This window comes from Bubalus bubalis, chromosome 11 (assembly GCF_019923935.1).
Source record: "Bubalus bubalis isolate 160015118507 breed Murrah chromosome 11, NDDB_SH_1, whole genome shotgun sequence".
Lineage (NCBI taxonomy): Eukaryota > Metazoa > Chordata > Mammalia > Artiodactyla > Bovidae > Bubalus > Bubalus bubalis.
The window spans coordinates 29264567-29290283 of record NC_059167.1 but is presented as its reverse complement, the minus strand read 5'-3'; the positions used below and the strand labels follow the sequence as shown (position 1 = coordinate 29290283).

At 38.6% G+C, this 25717-nt stretch overlaps 1 protein-coding gene across 3 annotated transcripts in view; it reads left to right on the top strand.

The window, feature by feature from the left end:
- SYT16 (synaptotagmin 16) overlaps window positions 1-25717 on the top strand; it is a 296976-nt gene that overhangs the window by 124046 nt on the left and 147213 nt on the right. The window contains exons 1-2 of one of the 3 annotated variants that reach the window (XM_044924889.2): window positions 21666-22163; window positions 22287-22466. Coding sequence is in view for 2 of the 3 variants with exons in the window: in XM_044924890.2 (XP_044780825.1) it covers window positions 22106-22163; window positions 22287-22466 (238 nt within the window). In the remaining variant the exon portion in view is untranslated. Of the gene's footprint in view, window positions 1-21665; window positions 22164-22286; window positions 22467-25717 lie in introns of those variants that run through there. The other 2 variants (XM_044924890.2, XM_025296465.3) reach the window with 2 other exon arrangements.

Genomic DNA, 25717 nt, shown 5'->3' with positions numbered 1-25717 from the left:
AATTTGAAGATTCTTTAGAATAATCCTTTAAAAATATTTAATTGCTTGAGACTGCAAGAAAAAAATTTGTTTTGAGGATATTGGATTAGTGAAAAACAGTTCTGTTAAAATTCAGTCTCACTGTGTGGGCAGTTCTGTGAGTTGAAAAAATGTTATAAACAAATCAAAATTATATTTCACTCCAAATGCTCTCCAAATGGATTTGTTTTGGAGAGTTGAAGGAATTTGGGTATCTTTCTACTGAGACATTTTTCCTGTCTTAAGTAGACCTGTCTCTCAATTTCTCATTTATAAAAATATCCTATTTTTACTTGAAAGATAAATTGCCATGTTGATTTAGCAACCATTCCACCAAAATCTTGTGTATGTTCCCTGATGTTTCTACATGACATGCTTTTATTGGGCGTATGTTCCTAATTTGATTATATAGTTAAGTTCAGTGGTGTTCAAGTTATATTGAATTATATCCATGCTAACTGATAAATTTTTTTGGTGAATGACACATAAGTTGTACAAGGCCTATATATCATTTATTTAATTTCAGCAATATAAACATGCCATTAAAATCCAAAAATGTTGATTATAGCCTTATAAACCATCAACATCATCTCATTCCTTTGCTTCTTTTTCTGTTGTCCTCCCCACTGGGAAGATGTAGGGAAATGGAGAGATTGAGGGATGGTGGAGAGGATCTAAAGAGTTCGGGAAACTCAGATAAATGAACAAAGTCTCAGAGATCCTTTTGTGGACCTGTTGGTGCATTTCAACCTTTTTCATCCTTAAATGCTGCTTCTGAGCTCACCATCTGAGTATTAAAGAAAAGGAAAGCAAGCTAGCTGATAATTCTTGGCTTCTAGAGACGTGTGAGTGTGTGCATGTGTATGTGTGTTCATGTTCATGCTAAAGGGGGATTTACATTTTAAACATGTAAAGCAGACAAGTTAGATTACTTAATTTTCAGGAGAAGATGGACACATTTCAACACATATATATTACTGTATTAAAGATAGCACCCCATGTATACCCCCAAATGCTGTGTTCTCAAGTGTTTGAGAAATGATTGGTTGCTAGTGACTCCATATGTTGCTATGTTTTATTTTGGAACATGTTAAAATCTCACTTGGGTTTCATTAAGCCAATTTTTTTCCCTATTTTTTGAAAGGCCTATTTTTCCCTTCCAAAAAATTCATTTGAATATGTAGTTAGCATATCCTTGTTAGCTACTACTAGGAAGAAAATTTAAGTAGTACTACCCATTTTCATATATATATATATATACACACACACACATACACACACATATATATGTAATATTTTATATTTTGTAGTTCTAGAAATATTTAGAGAAGTGGTTGACTATACATGATGGTTGTTTGAGGTTATAGTGCCTAACTAGCCCTAAATTTAGTATACTGGCAAAATGATATGCTTCTAAGTATTTAAGGCTTTGTTCTTTTATTTTTTTGGTTCCAGAAGCATCACTGTAGGAAAAAGGAACATTAAAACTCTCAGTTTAACTTGTTCTTAATTTTTTTAGTGACATTTAATTTTGTATTTGGTTGTAAAAGCATGACTGATAGTTCAGTTCAGTCGCTCAGTCGTGTCCGACTCTGCGACCCCATGGACTATAGCACGCCAGGCCTCTCTGTCCATCACCAACTCCTGGAGTTTACTCAAACTCATGTCCATTGAGTCGGTGATGCCATCCAACCATCTCATCCTCTGTTGTCCCCTTCTCCTTCTGCCTTTAATCTTTCCCAGCATCAGGGTCTTTCATATGAGTCAGCTCTTCGCATCAGGTGGACAAAGTACTGGAGTTTCAACATCAGTCCTTCCAATGAACACCCAGGACTGATCTCCTTTAAGATGGACTGGTTGGATCTCCTTGCAGTCCAAGGGACTCTCAAGAGTCTTCTCCAACACCACAATTCAAAAGCATCAATTCTTTGGCGCTCAGCTTTCTTTATAGTCCAACTCTCACATCCATACATGACTACTGGAAAAATCATGGCCTCGATTAGACAGACTTTGTTGGCAAAGTAATGTCTCTGCTTTTGAATATGCTGTCTAGGTTGGTCATAACTTTCCTTCCAAGGAGTAAGCGTCTTTTTATTTCATGGCTGCAGTCACCATGCAAAATCACCATGCAGTGATTTTGGAGCCCAAGAAAATAAAGTCTGCCACTGTTTCCACTGATTCCCCATCTATTTGCCATGAAGTGATGGGACCAGATGCCATGGTCTTTGTTTTCTGAATGTTGAGCTTTAAGCTAATAGTATAAATGAGTCTAATTGTACAGATATTTTGAATTTGTGCACTGCATTAGCTGTATATGGAGTTGTCACATTGGTGTTCAGCTCTTAAAAGTTTCTCATTTCTTAACTTCTTTTCTTTTTGCAGAGAAGTTCTGAGCATAAACTATAGCTCAAGGACCTCAACTCTTATTGTGCCGCCATTACTTTTGAAAACAGCTCCTTGTTTTGCAAAAGCTGCTGATATCTAATGCTATAGTTTTTATTGTCATCTTGTCCTGGGACCAAAGGAGTCTGGGCTTGGGCTAACCTTAGTGGTGGACACCCGTGCTGCACTCAGGTCACCTCTTTTCTGACCTTGTTCACTGTCCTTCCTGGGAGGATCCTTGGGTCCTGAGGTGGATGGATCCCTGGAGGAGGATTCCCTTCTCCAGGGGATCGAACCCAGGTATCCCTTATTGCAGGCAGATTCTTTACCAGCTGAGCTACCAGGGAAGACTGTCGACATGTCCAGGCAATCCTAAATTCTTTTTGAAAATGTATTAAGACACAATTGATATATGTTGTGTTAGTTTAAGGTGTACAGTGTATTGACTTGATAAATCATATATTGTCATATGATTACCATCATAGCATTAGCTAACACCTCCATCTTGTCACATAATGGATTTTTTTTGGTCACATAATTCACGTCATGCATTTGGTTTTGTGTGGTGGGAACAGTTAAGATCTAGTCTCTTAGCAGCTTTGAGTACTGCTGTCTGCAGCCATTGTGTTGAGCCTTAGATGGAGCTGGAATTTTTAAGGTGAACAAGCCTATGGTCAAGTCAGGGACTTATGCTGTATGACCACACTTGAGAACCTCACAGAAACAAAGTCATGCTGCTTTTTATGTACTTATTTTATTTTTTGTAGAAGGATAATTGCTTTACAGAATTTGTTGTTTTCTGTCAAACCTCAACATGAATCAGCCATAGGTATACATATATCCCCTCACTTTTGAACTTCCCTCCCATCTCCCTCCCCATCCTACCTCTCTAGGTTGATAGAGAGCCCCTGTTTGAGTTTCTTAGCTATATAGCAAGTTCCGATTGGCTATCTATTTTACATATGGTAGTGTAAGTTTCCATGTTACTCTTTCCATACATCTCACCCTCTCTTCCTCTCTCCCCATATTAACAAGTCTATTCTTTATGTCTGTTTCTCCATTGCTGCCCTGTAACTCAATGGACGTGAGTCTGGGTGAACTCCGGGAGTTGGTGATGGACAGGGAGGCCTGGCGTGCTGCGATTCATGGGGTCACAAAGAGTCGGACACGACTGAGTGACTGAACTGAACTGAACTGAAGTAAATTCTTCAGTACCATTTTTCTAGATTAGAATATGATATTTATCTTTCTCTTTCTGATTTACTTCACTCTGTATAACAGGTTCTAGATTCATCCACCTCATTAGAACTGACTCAAAGGCCCTTTTTATGGCCGAGTAATATTCCAAGAGAATGCACTGGTCATAGAGACACCCTCTTCCAACAACACAAGAGAAGACTCTACACATGGACATCACCAGATGGTCAACACCAAAATCAGATTGATTACATTCTTTGCAGCCAAAGATGGAGAGGCTCTATACAGTCAGCAAAAACAAAACTGGGAGCTGACTGTGGCTCAGATCATGAACTCCTTATTGCAAAATTCAGACTTAAATTGAAGAACATAGGGAAAACCACTAGACCATTCAGGTATGACCTAAGTCAAATTCCTTATGATTATACAGTGGAAGTGAGAAATAGATTTAAGGGCCTAGATCTGATAGATAGAATGCCTGATGAACTATGGAATGAGGTTCGTGACATTGTACAGGAGACAGGGATCAAGACCATCCCCATGGAAAAGAAATGCAAAAAAAAAAAAAAAAAGCAAAATGGCTGTCTGAGGAGGCCTTACAAATAGCTGTGAAAAGAAGAGAAGTGAAAAGCAAAGGGGAAAAGGAAAGATATAAGCATCTGAATGCAGAGTTCCAAAGAATATCAAGGAGCGATAAGAAAGCCTTCCTCAGCGATCAGTGCAAAGAAATAGAGAAAAACAACAGACTGGGAAAGACTAGAGATCTCTTCAAGAAAATTAGAGATACCCAGGGAGAATTTCATGCAAAGATGGGCTCGATAAAGGACAGAAATGGTATGGATCTAACAGAAGCAGAAGATATTAAGAAGAGGTGGCAAGAATACACAGAAGAACTGTACAAAAAAAGATCTTCATGACCAAGATAATCACGATGGTGTGATCACTCACCTAGAGCCAGACATCCTGGAATGTGAGGTCAAGTGGGCCTTAGAAAGCTTCACTACAAACAAAGTTAGTGGAGGTGATAGAATTCCAGTTGAGCTATTTCAAATCCTGAAAGATGATGCTGTGAAAGTGCTGCACTCAACATGCCAGCAAATTTGGAAAACTCAGCAGTGGCCACAGGACTGGAAAGGGTCTGTTTTCATTCCAATCCCAAAGAAAGGCAATGCCAAAGAATGCTCAAACTACCACACAATTGCACTCATCTCACACGCTAGTAAAGTAATGCTCAAAATTCTCCAAGCCAGGCTTCAGCAATACATGAACCATGAACTTCCAGATGTTCAAACTGGTTTTAGAAAAGGCAGAGGAACCAGAGATCAAATTGCCAACATCCACTGGATCTTCGAAAAAGCAAAAGTGTTCCAGAAAAACATCTATTTCTGCTTTATTGACTATGCCAAAGCCTTTGACTGTGTGGATCACAATAAACTGTGGAAAATTCTAAAAGAGATGGGAATACTGGACCACCTGACATGCTGAGAAACTTGTATGCAGGTCAGGAAGCTACAGCTAGAACTGGACATGGAATGACAGACTGGTTCCAAATAGGAAAAAGAGTACGTCAAGGCTGTATATTGTCACCCTGCTTATTTAACTTATATGCAGAGTACATCATGAGAAACACTGGGCTGGAAGAAGCACAAGCTGGAATCAATATTGCTGGGAGAAATATCGATAACCAGATATGCAGATGACACCACCCTTATGGAAGAAAGTGAAAAGGGACTCAAAAGCCTCTTGATGAAAGTGAAAGGGGAAAGTGAAAAAGTTGGCTTAAAACTCAACATTCAGAACACTAAGATCATGGCATCTGGTCCCATCACTTCATGGGAAATAGATGGGGAAATAGTGGAAACAGTGTCAGACTTTATTTTTTTGGGCTCCAAAATCACTGCAGATGGTGATTGCAGCCATGAAATTAAAAGACGCTTACTCCTTGGAAGGAAAGTTATGACCAACCTAGATAGCATATTGAAAAGCAGAGACATTACTTTGCCAACAAAGGTCCATCTAGTCAAGGCTATGGTTTTTCCAGTGGTCATGTATGGATGTGAGAGTTGGACTGTGAAGAAGGCTGAGCGCCGAAGAATTGATGCTTTTGAACTGTGGTGTTGGAGAAGACTCTTGAGGGTCCCTTGGACTGCAAGGAGATCCAACCAGTCCATCCTAAAGGAGATCAGTCCTGAGTGTTCATTGGAAGGACTGATGCTGAGGGTGAAAGTCCAATACTTTTGGCCACCTCATGTGAAGAGTTGACTCATTTGAAAAGACTGATGCTGGGAGAGATTGGGGGCAAGAAGAGAAGGGGACAACAGAGGATGAGATGACTGGATGGCATCACCGACTCGATGGACATGAGTTTGGGTAAACTCCGGGTGTTGGTGATGGACAGGGAGGTCTGGTGTGCTATGATTCATGGGGTTGCAAAGAGTCACACACGACTGAGTGACTGAACTGAACTGAATATTCCATTGTGTATATGTACCACAACTTCTTTATCCATTCATCTGTTGATGGGCATCTAGGTTGCTTCCATGTTCTAGCTATTGTAAATAGTGCTGCAATGAACAATAGGATACATTTGTCTTTTTCAAGTTTGATCCCCTCAGGGTATATGCCTAGGAGTGGGGTTGCTGGGTTATATGGTGGTTTTATTCCTAGATTCTAAGGAATCTCCATAGTGTCTTCCATAGTGGCTGTTTCAATTTACATTCCCACAACAGTGCAAGAGTATTCCCTTTTCTCCACACCCTCTCCAGCACTATTACTTGTAGACTTTTTGATGATGGCCATTCTGACCTGTGTGAGGTGATATCTCATTGTAGTTTTGATTTGCATTTCTCTAATAATGAGCGATGTTGAAAATCTTTTCATGTGTTTGTTTGCCATCTGTACGTCTTTGGAGAAATGTCTGTTTAGGTCTTTTTACCACTTTTTGATTTTTTTTTTTCCCTAGCATTGAGTTGTTGGAGAAGGCAATGGCACCCCACTCCAGTACTCTTGTCTGGAAAATCCCATGGATGGAGGAGCCTGGTAGGCTGCAGTCCATGGGGTTGCAAAGAATCGGACACGACTGAGTGACTTCACTTTCACTTTTCACTTTCATGTGTTGGAGAAGGAAACAGCAACCCACTCCAGTATTCTTGCCTGGAGAATCCCAGGGACTAGGGAGCCTGGTGGGCTGCCATTTATGGGGTCGCACAGAGTTGGACACGACTGAAGCAACTTAGCAGCAGCAGCAGCATTGAGTTGTATGAGCTGCTTGTATATTTTGGAAATTAATCCTTTGTCAGTTGTTTCATTTGCTATTATTTTGTCCCATTCTGAGGGTTATCTTTTCACCTTGCTTATAGTTTCCTTTGCTGTGCAAAAGCTTTTAAGTTTAATCAGGTCCAAGTTGTTTACTTTTGTTTTTATTTCCATTATTCTAGGAGGTAGGTCATAGAGGATCTTGCTTTGATTTATCATTGAGTGTTCTGTCTATGTTTTCCTCTAAGAGTTTTATAGTTTCTGGTCTTACCTGTAGGTCTTTAATCCATCTTGAGTTTATCTTTGTGTATGATGTTAGGAAGTGTTCTAATTTCATTCTTTTACATGTAATTGTCCAGTTTCCCAGCACCATTTATTAAAGAGGCTGTCTTTGCCCCATTGTATATTCTTGCCTCCTTTGTCAAATATAAGGTACTCATAGGTGCATGGGTTTATTTCTGGGCTTTCTATCTTATTCCATTGGTCTATATTTCTGTTTTTGTGCCAGTACCATACTGTCTTGATGACTGTAGCTTTGTAGTATAATCTGAAGTCAGGAAAGTTGATTCCTCCAGCTCCATTCTTCTTTCAAGACTGCTTTAGCTATTTGGGATCTTTGGTGTTTCCATTTGTATTGTGAATTTTTTTTTATAGTTCTGTGTAAAATGTCATTGGTAATTTGATAAGGATCTCATTGAATTTGTAGATTGCATTTGGTAGTATAATCATTTTCAGTATATTGATTCTTCCTACCCAGGAACAGGGAACATCTCACCATCTGTTTATCTCATCTTTGATTTCTTTCATTAGTGTCTTATAATTTTCTGTGTACAGTTCTTTTGTCTCCTTAGGTAAGTTTATTACTAGATATTTAATTCTTTTTGTTGCAATAGTGAATAGGATTGATTCCTTAATTTCTTTTTCTGGTTTTTCATTGTTAGTATATAGAAATGTAAGTGATTTCTGTGTATTTATTTTGTATCCTGCAACTTTGCTATATTTATTGATAAGCTCTAGTAATTTTCTGATACTATCTTTAGGGTTTTCTATGTACAGTATCATGTCATCTGCAAACAATGAGAGCTTCTTTTCCAATCTGGATTCCTTTTATTTCTTTTTCTTCTTTGATTGCTGTAGCTAGGACTTTCAGAACTATGTTGAATAATAGTGGGGAAAGTGTTCACCCTTGCCTTGTTTCTGATCTTAGGAGGAATGCTTTCAGTTTTTCACCATTGAGAATAATGTTTGCTGTTGGCTTATCATATATGGCCTTTGCTATGTTGAGGTAGGTTCTGTCTATGCCCATTTTTTGAAGAATTTTAATCATAAATGGGTGCTGAATTTTGTCAAAGCTTTTTCTGCATCTATTGAAATGATCATATGGTTTCTATTTTTCAATTTGTTAATATGGTGTATCACATTGATTGATTTGTGTATATTGAAGAATCCTTGCATTCCTGGAATAAACCCAACTTGATCATGGTGTATGAGCTTTTTGATGTATTGCTGAATTCTGTTTGCTAAAATTTTGTAGAGGAGTTTTGTATCTATGTTCATCAGTGATATTGGCTTGTAGTTTTCTTTTTTTATGTTGTCTTTGTCTGGTTTTGGTATCAGGGTGGTGGTGACCTTGTAGAATGAGTTTGGAAGTGGTCTTTCCTCTGCAATTTATTGAAAGAGTTTTAGAAGTATAGGCATTAGCTCTTCTCAAAATGTTTGATAGAATTCTCCTGTGAAGCCATCTGGTCCTGGGCTTTTGTTTTTTGGGAGAATTTTGATCACAGCTTCAATTTCAGTGCTTGTAATTGGGTTGTTCATAATTTATATTTCTTCCTGGTTCAGTCTTGGAGGTTTGAACTTTTCTAAGAATCTGTCCATTTCTTCCAGGTTATCCATTTTATTTCCATGTAGTTGCCCATAATAGTCGGTTATAATCCTTTGTAATTCTGCATTGCCTGTTGTAACCTCTCCTTTTTCATTTCTAGTTTTGTTGATTTGATTCTTCTCTCTTTTTTTCTGTAAGAGTCTGGCCAAAGGTTTGTCAATTTTGTTTATGTTCTCAAAGAACCAGCTTTTAGTTTTATTAAGCTATTTTATCTTTAATTTCTTTTTCATTTATTTCTGCTTGGATCTTTATGATTTCTTTCCTTCTACTAATTTTGGTTATTTTTTGTTGTTTTTCCAGTTGTTTTAGGTATGAAGTTAGGTTGTCTATTTGATGTTTTTCTTGTTTCTTGAGGTAGGATTGTATCACTATAAAGTTCCCTCTTAGAACTGCTTTTCCTGCATCCCATAGGTTTTGAGTTGTCATGTTTTCATTGTTATTTGTTTCTAGAAATTTTTTGATTTCCCTTTTGACTTCTTCAGTGACCTGTTGGTTATTTAGAAATGTATTGCTGAACTGGACATGGAACAACAGACTGGTTCCAAATAGGAAAAGGAGTTCGTCAAGGCTGTATATTGTCACCCTGTTTATTTAACTTCTATGCAGAGTACATCATGAGAAATGCTGGACTGGAAGAAACACAAGCTGGAATCAAGATTGCCGGGAGAAATATCAATAACCTCAGATATGCAGATGATACCACCCTTATGGCAGAAAGTGAAGAGGAACTCAAAAGCCTCTTGATAAAAGTGAAAGTGGAGAGTGAAAAAGTTGGCTTAAAGCTCAACATTCAGAAAACGAAGATCATGGCATCTGGTCCCACCACTTCATAGGAAATAGATGGGGAAACAGTGTCAGACTTTATTTTTCTGGGCTCCAAAATCACTACAGATGGTGACTGCAGCCATGAAATTAAAAGACACTTACTCCTTGGAAGGAAAGTTATGACCAACCTAGATAGCATATTCAAAAGCATAGACATTACTTTGCCAAAAAAGGTCCATCTAGTCAAGGCTATGGTTTTTCCAGTGGTCATGTATGGATGTGAGAGTTGGACTGTGAAGAAGGCTGAGCACTGAAGAACTGATGCTTTTGAACTGTGGTGTTGGAAAAGACTCTTGAGAGTCCCTTGGACTGCAAGGAGATCCAACCAGTCCATTCTGAAGGAGATCAGCCCTGGGATTTCTTTGGAAGGAATGATGCTAAAGCTGAAACTCCAGTACTTTGGCCACCTCATGCGAAGAGTTGACTCATTGGAAAAGACTCTGATGCTGGGAGGGATTGGGGGCAGGAGGAGAAGGGGAGGACAGAGGATGAGATGGCTGGATGGCATCACTGACTCGATGGATGTGAGTCTGAGTGAACTCCAGGAGTTGGTGAAGGACAGGGAGGCCTGGCGTGCTGTGATTCATGGGGTCATAAAGAGTCGGACACGACTGAGCGACTGATCTGATCTGATCTGATTGCTTAATCTCCATGCATTTGTGTTTCTTACAGTTTTTTTCTTGTAATTGATATCTAGTCTCATAGCATTGTGGTCAGAGATTATGCTTGATTTCAACTTTCTTAAATTTACTGAGGTTTGATTTGTGACTCAAGATGTGGTCTATCCTGGAGAATGTTCCATGTGGACTTGAGAAGAAGGTATATTCTTCTGCATTTGAATGGAATGTCCTGAAGATATCAATGAGATCCATTTCATCTAATGTATCATTTAACACTTGTGTTTCCTTATTAATTTTCTGTTTTGATGATCTGTCCATTGGTGTGGATGGGATGTTAAAGTCTCCTACTATTATTGTGTTACTGTCAGTTTCTCCTTTAATGTCTGTTAGTGTTTGTCTTATCTACTGAGGTGCTCTTATGTTGGGTGCATAGATATTTACAATTGTTACGTCTTCCTCTTGGATTGATTCCTTGATCATTATATAGTGTCCTTCCTTATCTCTTGTAATCTTCTTTATTTTAAGGTCTATTTTGTCTAATATGAGGATCGCTACTCCAGCTTTCTTTTGCTTCCCATATGCATGGAATATATTTTTCTATCCTCTCACTTTGAGTCTATATGTGTCTTTAGGTCTTAAGTGGGTTTCTTGTAGACAGCATATATAGGGGTCTTGTTTTTGTATCCATTCAGCCAGTCTGTGTCTTTTGGTTGGAGCATTTAATGCATTTACATTTAAAGCAATTATTGATATATACGTTCCTATTGCCATTTTCTTAATTGGGGTTGATTTTGTAGATCTTTTTCCTTCTCTTGTATTCCCTTTAACATTTGTTGTAAAGCTGGTTTGGTGGTACTGAATTCTCTTAACTTTTGCTTGTCTGAAAGGCTTTTGATTTCTCCATCAATTTTAAATGAGATCCTTGCTGGATACAGTAATCTTGTTGTAGATTTTTCCCTTTCAGTACTTTAAATATATCCTGCCATTCCCTTCTGGCCTATAAAGTTTCTGCTGAAAGATCAACTGTCAAACGTATGGGGTTTCCCTTATATGTTACTTGTTGCTTCTCCCTTGCTGCTTTTAATATTCTTTCTTTGTGTTTAGTCTGTGTCTTGGCATGTTTCTCCTTGGGTTTATCCTATATGGGACTCTTTGCGCCTCTTAGACTTGATTATTTCCTTTTCCATGTTGAGGAAATTTTCAACTATAATCTCTTCGAAAATTTTCTCATACCCTTTCTTTTTCTCTTCTTCTTCTGGGATCCCTATAATTCGAATGTTGGTGTGTTTGATATTGTTCAGAGGTCTCTGAGACTATCCTTAGTTCTTTTCATTCTTTTTACTTTGTTCTGCTCTTCAAAACTTATTTACACCTTTTATCTTCCAGCTCACTGATTCATTCTTCTGCTTCAGATATTCTGCTATTGATTCCTTCCAGAGTATTTTTAATTTCAGTAATGGTGTTGTTTGTATTTTTATCCTTTAATTATTCTAGGTCTTTGTTAATTGATTCCTGCATTTTCTCCATTTTGTTTTCAAGGTTTTTGATCATCTTTACTATCATTATTCTGAATTCTTTTTCAGGTAGTTTGCCTATTTCCTCTTCATTTATTTGGACTTCTGTATTTCTAATTTGTTCCTTCATTTGTGTAGTATTTCTCTGCCTTTTCATTATATATATATTTTAACTTATTGTGTTTGAGGTCTCCTTTCCCCAGGCTTCAAGGTTGAATTCTTTCTTCCTCTTGGTTTCTGCCCTCCTAAGTTTGGTCCAGTGGTTTATGTAAGCTTCATATAGGGTGAGATTTGTGCTAAGGTTTTTTTTTTTGTTGTTGTTGTTGTTTGTTTGTTTTTCCTCTGATGGGTAAGGCTGAGTGAGTTGGTAAATCTGTCTGCTGATGATTGGGTTTGTATTTTTGTTTTGTTTGTTGTTTAGATGAGATGTCCTGCACGGTGTGCTACTGGTGGTTGTGTGATACCAGGTCTTGCATTCACGTAGTTTCCTTAGTGTGAGTTCTCAATATTTGATACTCCCTAGGGTTAGTTCTCTGGTAGTCTAGGGTCTTAGAGTCAGTGCTCCCACTCCAAAGGATCTGGGCTTAATCTCTGGTCAGGAATGAAGATTCCAAAAGTGGTTTTTTATGGCATTAAGTGAGATGAAAACAAATCCCCAAAAAGGAGAAACCAAAGATGAACCCCAGACAAATGGCAATTACAAAATCAAGCAAATACTAATTAAAATAATGGAATATACACAAATACATATACACCTATCAGCAAAATCAAAACATTCCAACTAAAAGTACAGTAGATTGACCTGGTGAACAAAGTAAATAAAAAATTATATTTACCAGTTGAACAAAATTAACTAAAGCACAAACCAGAAAACAAAACTAAAGCAAGGTGTTTAGAGGAAAGGAAAGAAAGAAAATAATAGATATACAAGGTTAAATAGAGGTAGATGAAGAACATTCATATACATTAAAGATTTGGCAACCCACTCCAGTGTTCTTGCCTGGAGAATCCCAGGGATGGGGGAGCCTGGTGAGCTGCTGTCTATGGGGTCGCACAGAGTCAGACATGACTGAAGCAGCTTAGCAGCAGCAGCAAGGGGAAAAGAACAATAGGAAAGGCAAACAAAGGAATAAATGTAGAAAAAGATAATATTTTTTAAAAAATTAAAAATTACAATTATAAAAAACAGAAAAGCAAAAAAAGGAAGAAGAAAGAAAAAAAAAAAGGAAAACTCCACAAAACTGGTAAAGCCCAACATACAGGCAAAGGTTTATAACTATAAAAAGTGTAACTGACTATACACATATACATATATACCCATAAGCAAAATCAAAACAGTCCAATAAAAATAAAGTACAATAGATTGACCTGACGAACAAAGGAAACCAAAAATTATATCTACCAGTAAAAGCAAAACTACCTAAAGCATAAACTGGAAAACAAAACTAAAGCAATGTCCAATTGGGGAATAAAGCAATGAAAATAAAACTAACAAATATGTTGACAGGAAAGAAAAGAAAGAAAGAATAGATATGCAAAGTTAAATAGAGATAGATATAGAAGATTTATATATATTAAAGATTAACTACAAGGGGAAAAGAACAGTAGGAAAAGCAAAAAAAAGGAATAAATGTAGAAAAAATAATAGGTTTAAAAATTAAAGATTAAAATTAAAAAAAGAGAAAAGAAAGAAAGAAAGGAAAACTCCATAGAACTGCAAAAGCCCAACATAGAGGCAGAGGTTTATAACAGCAATAAAAAAATGTGACTGAGGGAAAAAAAAAAGCTCAAAAGCTTAATTAAATTTCATAGTGTCAATAAAATCGTCAACTACAACAGAGGTGGAAAAAAAAAAAGGAAAAATAAATCCAAAAGCATCTACAGAACAAGTCAAAACATAAGCATAATGTTTTTCTTAAGTCACTGCTGTTAGAGTCCTTCCCTTGCTGGGAGTCACAGTCTACCTCACCTCCCTAGGATGCCCTCCAACACTGTGCTCATCTCTGAACCTGTTGTGGGGGCAGCTCAGATTCTAATTTGGTCCTAATCCTGTGTTTCTTGCCTCCAATGTCCACAGCTATCTAAACTAGTGCATTTTCTTTTGTAGGAGGATGTGCTTTTATGTATTCTATAGACACAGGGTCTGCCTTGTTGATCGTGTGGGTTTAATCTGCAGCTTGTACAGCTGGTGGGAAGTTTTTGAGTCTTCTTCCTTAGCCACACTGCCCCTGGGTTTCAGGTATGATTTTATTTCCACCTCTGCATTTGGGTGGTCCACCAGGGATTGCTTCTGAGGCTGCCCTGGAGGACTTGGGTTTGCCCCTGTGAGGGCCAGGTGTGGAAGTGGTGCAGCTGCTTCAGTCGCAGGGGTTCTGGCAGCAGTAGGCACTCAGGGGAGTTGGCAGCTAGGGCAGCAGGAAATATAGTGCTCTAACCCACTCCAGTACTCTTGCCTGGAAAATCCCATGGACCGAGGAGCATGGTCGGCTGCAGTCCATGGGATGGTGAAGAGTCAGATACGACTGAGCGACTTAACTTTCACTTTTCACTTTCATGCACTGGAGAAGGAAATGGCAACCCACTCCAGTGTTCTTGCCTGGAGAATCCCAGGGACGGTGGAGCCTGGTGTGCTGCTGTCTGTGGGGTGGCACAGAGTCAGACACGACTGAAGCGACTTAGTAGTAGTAGTAGAAGAAGAAGAGTATGGCAACCAGTATTGGCCGATACACTCCAGTATTCTTGCCTGGAGAAGCCCCCTGACTGAGAAGCCTGGCAGGCCACAGTCTACAGGGTCGCAAAGAGTTGGACATGACTGAAGTGACCCTGAGCACATAGAGACAAGATTTCTTTTTCCTGTGGCAGCTCTGCCTTCGTGAGAGTTGAGCATGAAGATGGCGCAGTGCAAAGTGTGCAGGGTCACAGACTGCTTTGTCCCAGTTTTTTCAAGTCTCTTGTAGCTGGCAGTCAGAATTCCTCTTTGGCCAGTCTTTCTCCATAGCTTCGCGGTTCAGGCACTTAGAGGGCTCCCTTCATGGGGTCCTTCTCTGTTGTTTGGTGCGTCAGGCACATAGAGGGCCCCCCCTGGTTGGGGTTCTACTCTGTAGTTCAGTATGTCAGGCATTTGATGGGCCTGCCTCAGTTCAGCTGCAGATGCTGGCCTGTGGGGAGAGAGAGGCTATGGTCATGGCTCCAGCCCCCTACACGTGGCTCAGTAGTATCGCCTTGCTTCCATGGCTGCCTGGCTTTCTTCCACAGGCATTTCCCACCACAGTCTCCTCCCTCACATCCCCTCTATCAGTCTCTCCACAGTCAACAGCAGCCCTTACCCTGGGATTGCTCCACGATCCCTAAACTCCAGCTCCAGCTGCTGCACCTTCCAGGGGATCTACATCCCTGTCCGGGGTAAGTATGGCTGTGGCAAGGACTGTCTGATTCTCATTCTGTTTAGGCTGCCACAGATCAGCTGTTTGACTCTCAGCCTTAAATGTTTCTCCTCTGACTCAGACTTCTACAGGGTCGCAAAGAGTTGGACATGACTGAAGTGACCCTGTGCACATAGACACAAGATTTCTTTTTCCTGTGGCAGCTCTGCCTTCGTGAGAGTTGAGCGTGAAGATGGCTCAGTGCAAAGTGTGCAGGGTCACAGACTGCTTTGTCCCAGGAGTTATGGCCCTATCAGAGTCTTCTCCAGTTGCCCCGATGTGGAGATCGGACCCCTGCTTCAGTTCCCCCACCTGCTGAGGGCAGGTCCAGTCCTTCTAACACTCTTGTTTTTCTCCCTAGTCCCTACTCCTACTGAGTTTTGCGTGGTTCTGTATATTCTTTTCCGCTGGTCAGGTCTGAAGGTGTATTCCTGAGGTATCTGTGGAGAGTCCACGTCCACCTACTCCTCTGCCATCTTGTTCTCTTCCAATGCTGCTTTTTAAAGGGATAAATGAAATCAAAATGGTGTGATGGAAAATAGGACTGTCAGGTTGATGGCTACTCAAGGATGGTAGAGGTGTTTAAGTGAGTAGAGTTTTAGATTTACTTCAGGCTTTCCTCTTTTTTTAAAAATGAGATTCCTCACAATCTTCAGAGCAGTGCCAAGAAAGTTTATTCCTGAGAAATTATAACTTTACTCTTTAATTATTTCTATTATCATTGCTCAGTTATTTCTGATGTCCCTGCCTTAGCATTTTGTTAAGTAAAATTTCAGTTTCTTCTTATATCTAGTACTTGTGAGTCAGATGGCTGAAATTGTCTAGCCTTTTTTTTCTTTTTTTTTTTAACCTTTTTAACAACTGTGGAATGAAATGTACAAACATCTATAGACCATGTGACATGCAGAGGCCTCTTTGTTCATGTCTTTGCATGCTCTGTCTTCCCCTTGAGCCACTGCTTATGAACCAACAGGTGGGGCTCTCCAGTGGAACGTGAGAGGTATATTTAACTTTGAGGAAGTTTTCAATATGAACTATGTGACCGAACTTCACAGCCATCTGATTTCCAATTTAGTAATTACTGGAATAATTAGATGAGTTACTCTGCAGATGGCAGTGAAGTTTCTTGACATATGTGCCCTTGTCATCTACAGCAAATGATACATGTAATGCTTGTTCTTCATCATAGCATTTGTATATATGGAATGCAAGATGACTTTAGACTTTCCTGCCAAAATCCCTTATTTTGTTTAGATTCAAACTCAGCGGCATCAAACTCTCTGGCTTTGACCAATAGAACTGTTGGCTTGCTGTGTTCGGTGTTACACACTGATGCTAGAGCTCTGCTGATACAATTCCCATACTGTACAATATTCAGACTTTATTTTTAATTCTAAATTCTGAATAATAAAATTATACAATGTTTAAACATGAAGAAAATCACTTCCAAGCCAAATCTCAGAAAACTCATTTTTCTCATGTTTCTTCCCAGTCTTTACTAAAAGACTGGAATTGAAACATCTTTTTGAGATGAAATTCATATTCCATAAAATTCACACCTCTTAAAGTGTACTATTCGCTGGTTTTAGTATATTCACAAAATTGCACAAGCATCAGAACCATCTCATTTCAGAATAATTTCATTACCTCAAAAAACAAAACAAAACCCATACCCATTTGCAGTTACTCCTCATTTCTCCCTATTCCTCCCACTATCCTGCTAGCTTCTGGAAACAATTCATATACCTTCTGTCACCTTGGATTTGTCCATTAGACATTTAATATAAGTGGGATCAATTACACAATTCCATGGCCTTTTGTCAGATGTTTTTCACTTAGTGTAGTTTTTTTAAGTTTCATCCATACTGTAGCATGTATCAGTACTTCATTTTTTGGTGGAACAATATTCCATTGTATGGATATGCCACATTTTATTAATCAGTGCCTGGACTCTTGGTCTATTTCCACTTTTTTGGCTATTATGAATAATGCTATGCACTCTCATTCACAGGTTTTTTTTGTGAATGTGTGTATTTTCAATTCCATTGGATATATACCTAGAAGTGGAATTGCTAGGTTATATTTGTAATTTTAAACAATTTTTAGAGAGGTTAATTTGTCTGCAATCCTGGTTAAGCAGTTCTTACAAGTCTGAGGTCACTGCTAACTTCTCAGTCATTTCCTTGATACTCTACTCATGTAGAAAGTATTGGGCTGGCCAAAAATTTTGATCAAGTTTTTCATAAATATAACAAAAAACCTGAACAAATTTTTTGGCCAACCAGAAACATACACTAAACTATAGTTTAATGTAACATGTGGCTCCCAGTCTTTCATGCACCTCTTCAGACTTCCAATTAAGTACCCATAAATACACAGAAAAGGATGAAATTAAAATTGATACATTCTGAGAGGAATATGAAGTCTCATGAAATAACTACACTCCTTGGACTAAGTTTTCCTCTGCTTTAGCTACATTTGTGCTTATTCCTAGTGTTCTTCACCATCCAACTCAAAAGACTTTATCTTCTCCCACTGTCTGCCACTGACTCAGATATACAGAGTTTATAGTAGTGAAGTAGGTTACAGCACGCTTTCACCTATTTAGTTAAATGAAAAGTGTAGGCCATATTTGAGATCCGCTAGGATGCAGAAGAAAAAAAACCCTAGAAATTGGTAACTAAAGAAATAGTACCCTAGTTTAAGACAGAAACATGAACAATTGGCACAAATTATCAGACATCATTGAAGAAAATTCTTCCAAGCTTTATTTTTTTTTAATTTTATTTAATTTTTAAACTTTACATAATTGTATTATTTTTGCCAAATATCAAAATGAATCCGCCACAGGTATACATGTGTTCCCCATCCTGAACCCTCCTCCCTCCTCCCTTCCCATTCCATCCCTCTGGGTCATCCCAGTGCACCAGCCCCAAGCATCCAGTATCGTGCATCGAACCTGGACTGGCAACTTGTTTCATACATGATATTTTACATGTTTCAATGCCATTCTCCCAAATCTTCCCACCCTCTCCCTCTCTCACAGAGTAAGCTTTAAAAAAGTCATGGATATGCTGGTGAAAAGACTAGGTTCTAGGGAAAATCAACAAAAGATTCCATAAAAAGTCACATTCTTATAATTTTTGGTATTAAAAGGAAAATTAAATTAAAATTTTATATTGAAAAGATTCTAGACCAAAAAATTCTGTTGCCCATACAGTAACAAAAAGTAGCTGCAGTGTCACATTCATTTATTGAACATTAAACATGAAAAGTTAATGCACTGATGTCTAGATAGTTTTGAGGAGAGAACCATTTTGGTAGCTACCTAGGAATTTTGTACCTACCCATAGTTTAGTCACTGCTACAAGAATGATTCCTAACAAAAATACTTTCATCTACAAAAAGAGTTATTTTGACTAATACAAGAGCTTTCTCCCAATTCTTTCTTTCATCTTTGAAGATTTATATCGAAACTCCTTATATATTATATATTGTCTTCAATCTGGAATTTGTGAATATTTTTATATTAAATGCATTGATATAAGATAGTATCTCAATGTTGGTAAAAAATAGTTAAGAAAATATAAGAGAAAACAATGATAGGTGGTGAGTTTCAACATGATCTTTAAAAAAACATTTTCCAATATTTTAAAAATATTTTACTAAATGCATGAATCATTTTTTCTTTAAGTCTCTAAAAAATAAATAGAAGTTTTTATCTAGAAATTTTTTTTACAAGACAGTAAAGGTAAAATCAATACAATTAGTATTTGCCCAAATATCAAAATGACTGGAAGGAAGTACACAAAATCTTAACTGTGGTTGTCATCATCTTTTTCTATATTTTGTAGATTTTATGTAATATGCATCATGTTGTTTTATAATGGAAAAATACAGTGTATTAAAAAATCAAGATTTAGTTTCACTAATGAATGGCATTATAGACAATAGATGAATATTTTTTTCCCTAAGCCTGGATCTGATATAAATCATATCTCATGTTGTTAGTGTTACTGACCTACTTGAGGCATATATTTTCTTTCCATGTATCAACATGTCATAGCACAGAAGAATTCAATATTTATTTAAGCATCAAATATGTATCATGCATCTCCTAGGCTAGCTGCTGAGAGCACATCGGGTAACTGAGGCAAAGTCCTTGTTCTTATGAAGTTGAAAATTTAACATTTGAAAACACTTGAAAAATCTGTTGAAGTCTCAGTGGGTGGAAACTCATAGTAGAAGCATCCAGCCTGGTCAAGAGGAACAAAAAAGGCTTTCAGAGGAAGTCTAGTATCAGTGTTAGACAGTAGAGAGTGCACAGTCATTCCATGGATTTGAAATAGTCTCTCCAAAGGTCTGGAGGTGAGCTATGTTTGGGCAACCAGAAATAGATGAATATGATGGCAACAAAGAGTTTGATGCTGGGGAGTGATGAGTGATAAAGGCTAGAATCAGCAGCTAGGTCATGAAAAGTCTCGCAAACCAAGATGAGGAGTTCAAGTTTTGTCCTATGGGGTGATGGGAAGCTGTTGGAGGGTAAATTAGTTTCTGAGGGTTAACATGACATATTACCAAATGCTTGACAGCTTAAAACAACAAATTTGTTCTCTCACAATTTTGGAGGCCAGAAGTCCAAAATTAGGATATCAGCAAAATTGATTCCTCAGGAATCTCTGATAGAGTACCTCTTCCAGGGCTCTCTCCTAGTTCTTGGTGGCTGCTGGCAAGCCTTGGCATTCCTCAGTTGGCTTCATAACTTCAGTCTTTTCTCCCATCTTCACATGGTCATCTTCTCTCTGTGATTTCTCCTTTTCAGTGTCTTTTAGGGATACTTATTTCTGTATTTAGGGCCCACCCTGATCCTGGATTATTTCATCTGAAGATCCTACCCTAATTACATTGCAAAGCCATTTTATTTTAAATAATGTCACATTCTGAGATTCAGGGTGGATGTCTCTTTTGGGGGTCACAATTAAACCCACTGCAGAGGGCTTTAGTGGGGCAATTGAACAAATCAGACTTATTTCAGAAGGATCACTCTGGCTGGTATGTGGAGAAGGGATTTGTGGTGGGTAAGGCTGGGTACCTGGAGATCAGTGGGAATCTGAGTAAAGGATCCTAGAGGCTTTGGAGGTAAGAAAGTGGAGGTGAATGTAGGGTACTCTGAAGATGGTCAGTTGTGACTGGGAAAAAGCAGGGCTATGGTTGAAAAGAGCATATGGTGGTGAGGAGGGGCTCTTAAGGATGGGAGACACTTAGTGAATTTTTAATGCAGGTGAAAACAATGTGGTATCTACTAAGGGAAGTAGTTGAAAATACAAGAATTGGTGGGAGGGGGGAGATAGAGATGATTTTAAGTGTAGTTGATTTATACTGTTAGTTTCAGGTGTACAGCAAAATGATTAAGCAAAAATATACAGACATATTCTTTTTCATATCATTTTCCATTATGGTTTATTATAGGTTATTGAATATAGTTCCTGGTGCTATACAATAGGACCTTGTTTTTTAATCTGTTTTATATGTAGTAGTTTGTAGCTGCTATTCTCAGGCTCCTACTTTATCCCTTCCCCATCCCTCTGGGATAATTAATGCAAGAGAGGGAAAGGGGTGTGGAGCACAGCCTGTGTACAAAGCAACATATCCATCTCATATTTGACTGCTCCTAGGTATTTTAAAAGGTCTGCAAAGCTGATAATGACGCTACCGAGGAAGATGTTAGTTCCTTTTTGAGAACTCTCTATGTGCTAGGTGCCATCCAGGTTATTTTCCATTTAATCTTTAATGTAGTTATATTTATTGTCTTCTTTTATTACTTAGAAAACAGAAGCACAGAGAGGTTAAATAATTTGCTCAAGGCCACACAGATAATAAGTGGCAGATTGTGATTTCTTCCCGGGTGGTGTGACTGCTGAACCTATGCCAGTAAACGTTGCTACCTGTGTTACCTCTAGAGGCAGAGGGAAGAATCAATGCATGCATACTTTTTAAATTCACAATATATGTTGGTTTTGATAAGCAGGTGCTATTATCGTTTTGCAGATTACAACGCTATTTTTGTCTTGTTTGTTCTTTCTCTGGCTTGCCACTAGATTGATTTAGTGAGGCAGTGCCATTTATTTTCTTTTCATAGGGGTTGGGACTGGTTTGATTCATCCTGTCTCTCTATCTGGAAGGTAGCATGAGCTGGATATTATCTCTTCATATTATTAATCCACATATTAAACCTGCTCAAGGATTAAAACTACTCTCAGGAGAGTCATTTTCATAAGCTTTCACATATACCCAACTGCCTTGAATAACTCTTCCTGACACCTGCTTTGTGATTGATTCCTTTATACAACTTGATTTTTGGATTTCTTTATGAAATGTTGTCTTTACTCAAATGACATTTCTTTGAAGGACTCTTTTCTCAACCTGGAACTAGCTCTGACCTTTCTGGTCTATGTACCTCACAGCTGAACCCAATAGCTGGGACTATGGACCTGGGCAGCACAGAGTCATTTAAAGCTCAGGAATTTTTTGATGAGGAAGGGGCAGGGGAAGATGGAAATTCATCTTCCAATATTCTAAAATATTAGCTTTCAAAATATAATTCTAATTTATAATATGGATGCACAGATTAGGAATTTTCTTGTCACCGTTGGTAATCATCACCATCATGTGTTGCTTAGTTGAATTAAAAAAACCATATCCAGGAAATGACTTTCCTGCAATTGCCAATTTGACAGATGTATGTCTGCAACTTTGTCTTGTGTAATTAGTTTTTCTAAGTTTTAGGCAGTTGTATTTTTAAAAGACTTGCTTTTATAACACTGGTCAGCCATTTCAAGCTCAACCCATTTGACTGATATCTAATAGCTTGCATGCTTGATGTGAATATTAAGCGAAGGATAGGGGCCAGAGGAGTTATATTATAGGCAGAAGAAGCCACATGTGTAAAGGAATGGAGGTCTGTCATCTAGGAACCAGCCTAGCTTGATGTACCTGGCAATAGTCCTTTTCCTTTCCCCTGTACACAGTTCTGGGATGCCAGCAGGTCAGGACTTGCAGAGTATCTGGCATTCTAATAATTGTGAAGATTCCAGATAACTTTGATCAGTTGTTAGAACTAAAAGGCGGTTCACTTGATGATATTTTTCCCTTTGTGTTCTCTTGCTAGTCCCTCCCGAGGCCATCGGCTTCTTGTCTGCAGCTGGGGTCTTTCTTGTTCTTCTGGTTGTCCTCTTCCTCTTCATCAACAAGAAGCTGAGTTTCGAGACCACAGGAGGTCTTCCATGCCTGGAGCAACGCGGGAAGAGAAAGCACTCTAAAGACAAGACTGGAATCTGCGAAGGGCCAGGTAAGCATTATGCTTCACAGTCTCCTGAGCTTGGTTGGCATTGGCTGTGGTTTTGGTCAGGGAAGGAATGTCACTGTTCCTGGATGGACCCCATTAAGAAATCACACATGAGCAGTTTAGCAGCTGCTGTGGTGGCATGATGAATGGACATTACCAAAGAATACATCAGCTTTAGGAAAGTAATGCTCTCTTTAGGGTCCAAAGAGCAGATGGGAAAAGGCTGACCACCGCTTCCCGTCTTCTTAGCTTTTTAGATGTCTGTGTTGAGTTTCCCTCTGATTAATGCTTGAAGGAAAAGGAAAAAAAAAAAAAAAGGATTTTGATTGACAAGAGCCTTGATGTGTTTTGGTTTCATTATTTTGGAATGATATTGACACTTCACTTTGGTTTGATGTTTCTGAGATTTTCAGTGCTTAGGGCCATTCCCCACCGTATGGCAACAGTCATTTTTCTAAAGGGAGGTTTTAAGTTCATTGAATCTACTACACCATTTACTAACTTCCTTCCTTCAATTTAACGGGGAAAATAACACACTAAAAGAAATAATTGGCTTCCGGCTCTTAAAGAACATATTCTATTTTCAATTACTGAAGGATAGAACTTTGTGATACAGGATGTTATCACAAAGTGATTATAATCACACAAAAGCTGGACGTTTAAAGACAGTGCTCTTATTTTATAGGTAACCACTTGACTTTAAAAAAAAAAATTGTTAGTCTGATTCTCACTGTTGCCCTCCATGGCCCGCGGGTGGGGCATGACAGAACTGGTGGAGGGACAGTCTTACATTATGTTTTTGAGCTGGGGCAAGGCCTTGAGGAAAACACCCCTTAGCTATCCCACAGCCTGGACAATATTTGATTTATTGATATGGTACCTTATGTAGATATGGTTTAACTTGTTCACTTTGCTATAATAAAAGGCATAATTTAGGAATAAATATGTATTAATTATCTATTACTTTAACAAATTACCCCCCACAAAAATATTATCTCACAGTTTTCAAATTGATGAATATGGGGCTTTCCTGGTGTCTCAGATGGTAAAGAATACACCTGCAATGTGAGAGACTGGGTTTGATCCCTGGATCAGGAAGATCCTCTGGAGGAGGAAATGGCAGCCCACTGTGGTTTTCTTGCCTAGAGAATTTCATAGACAGAGGATCCTGGTGGGATACAGTCCCTGGAGTCGCAAAGAGTTGGACATGACTGAACAGCTAACACTTTCACTTCGCTGTCATGTATTAATTACTTATTGCTTTAACAAATTCAGTTCAGTTCAGTTCAGTTGCTCAGTCGTGTCCGACTCTTTGCGACCCCATGAACCGCAGCACGCCAGGCCTCCCTGTCCATCACCAACTCCCGGAGTTCATTCAAACTCGTCCATCGAGTCCATGATGCCATCCAGCCATCTCATCCTCTGTCGTCCCCTTTTCCTCCTGCCCCCAATCCCTCCCAGCATCAGAGTCTTTACCCCACAACAAATATTTATTATCTCACAGTTTTCAAAGTTGATGAATATGGGGTTAGCTTAGTTGAGTGGTTATTACAGATCAGGGTTTTTCATGATGCTGCAATTAGAATGTCAGCTGCAGTCATCTAAAGGCTTGATTGGGGCTGATGACCTCACTTCCAGGCAGAAGGCTTTAGTTGCTATGTGAACCCTCCGCAGAGCTGCTTGAATGTATTTTTCACATGGCAGCTGGCTTCCCCCAGAGTGAATGATCCAAGAAAGGAGAGCAAGAGGAAGTCAGTTTTTTAATGACCTAGTCTAGGAAGGTCTTTCAATATCTCCTTCACCACATTCTGGTTGTTTACTAAGTATAGTCTATCTTCAGGGGAAGGGGGATTAAGTTCCACTTTTTAAGGAAACAGTATCAAAGAGTGTGCGATGTCTCTTAAAATTACCAAAGGGGAGAATAATGGAAGGGGTGTAAAGTGTAGTTCTGACAGTTGATTTGGCATTCCTCCTGTTTCAGTAGCCTTAGTTTTTGAACTCCACTTGGGACATCTGGCTTGTCTTCTGAAAATAGAGTGGAATATTTAAAATAAAATTTTTCATGTGAAATCTGGGACTTACAAATGCTTTAGCACTATTGTCTCAGCTGGGACATAGGTGAGACTTCTGCTTGGTCATGAGGTGATATGGAGTTACGGTTCATAGTGATTCTTTCCTCTTTCAGCAACTCACTCTCACTAGTTGTATGACCGAGGCAAATTATGGAACCATTCTAAATGTTTTCCTTATCTGTATATCGGGGTCATCAACACACCCCTTACAGGGTTGGTCTTGATTATGTGAATTAATTTTGTAAAGATACCAGCATGATGCCTATGGTAAAGACCTAATAGAAGTTTAACCATAGTTGTGTAGTAGTAACACAATTCCAGTCCCAGTAGTGGCTTCTAGGAGTGACATCACACATGAACACATTGTATTCATTACTTAAATTGGGAGATTAAAGTTGGTGATGTTTTCTCCTTTTCAGACTTTAATTAGTACAAAGAACTAAGGTTAGAGCTATTTAAGATTATTTTCTTTTTGTCTTGTTTGACATGTTATCTGAGTAATTTAGAGACAATTATGAATTATACTTGCAAATAAGTCAAAGATAATATAGAAACAATAACAATAAAGCATGAACCAGAAGCTGTTAGAGCTCAAGCAACACTGAGAGTGGGATCAACTGAAGGGAGCTTTAAAAATAGTTTAATCAGGAGAATCTACAAATTACAACGAAGAAACAAACACCTTCATTTTGACATTTCTCCTTTGAAAGTTTAATTATTATTGATCAGGAGTCTTTGAAAAATGTGCCTCTAGCCCAGATTTTATCTAACTTTTGATGTCTGCCTTAATTATCATCCGCAGAGCCCTGACTTCTCAGTGAAGAGGGGATGTTCTTAACATATTTTGACAAATGTTAGGAAGGGAGGAAGGCAGCCTGGTATGGTAGAAAGGAACACAGTGAAGACAGCCAGAGCTTAGTTTTGCCACTAATTGGCTGTGGTATTTTGGGAGGTTCACTTCACTTCTCTGGGGCTTAAGTCCTCACTTGCAAATTTATGAGTCTGGGCTAGGTTTCTTCCCATCGCTACAATGCAGTCCTATTTGATCCTTGGGGTTACCATAGCAATTTCTTCTCTAGGTCTCAGTCTATGAATGGAGGAGACCTAATGAAAATGATTAAAAACCAACAAGACCATCTTACTTTGAGGTTGAACCATATGAAATTTCCATTTTTATAGATC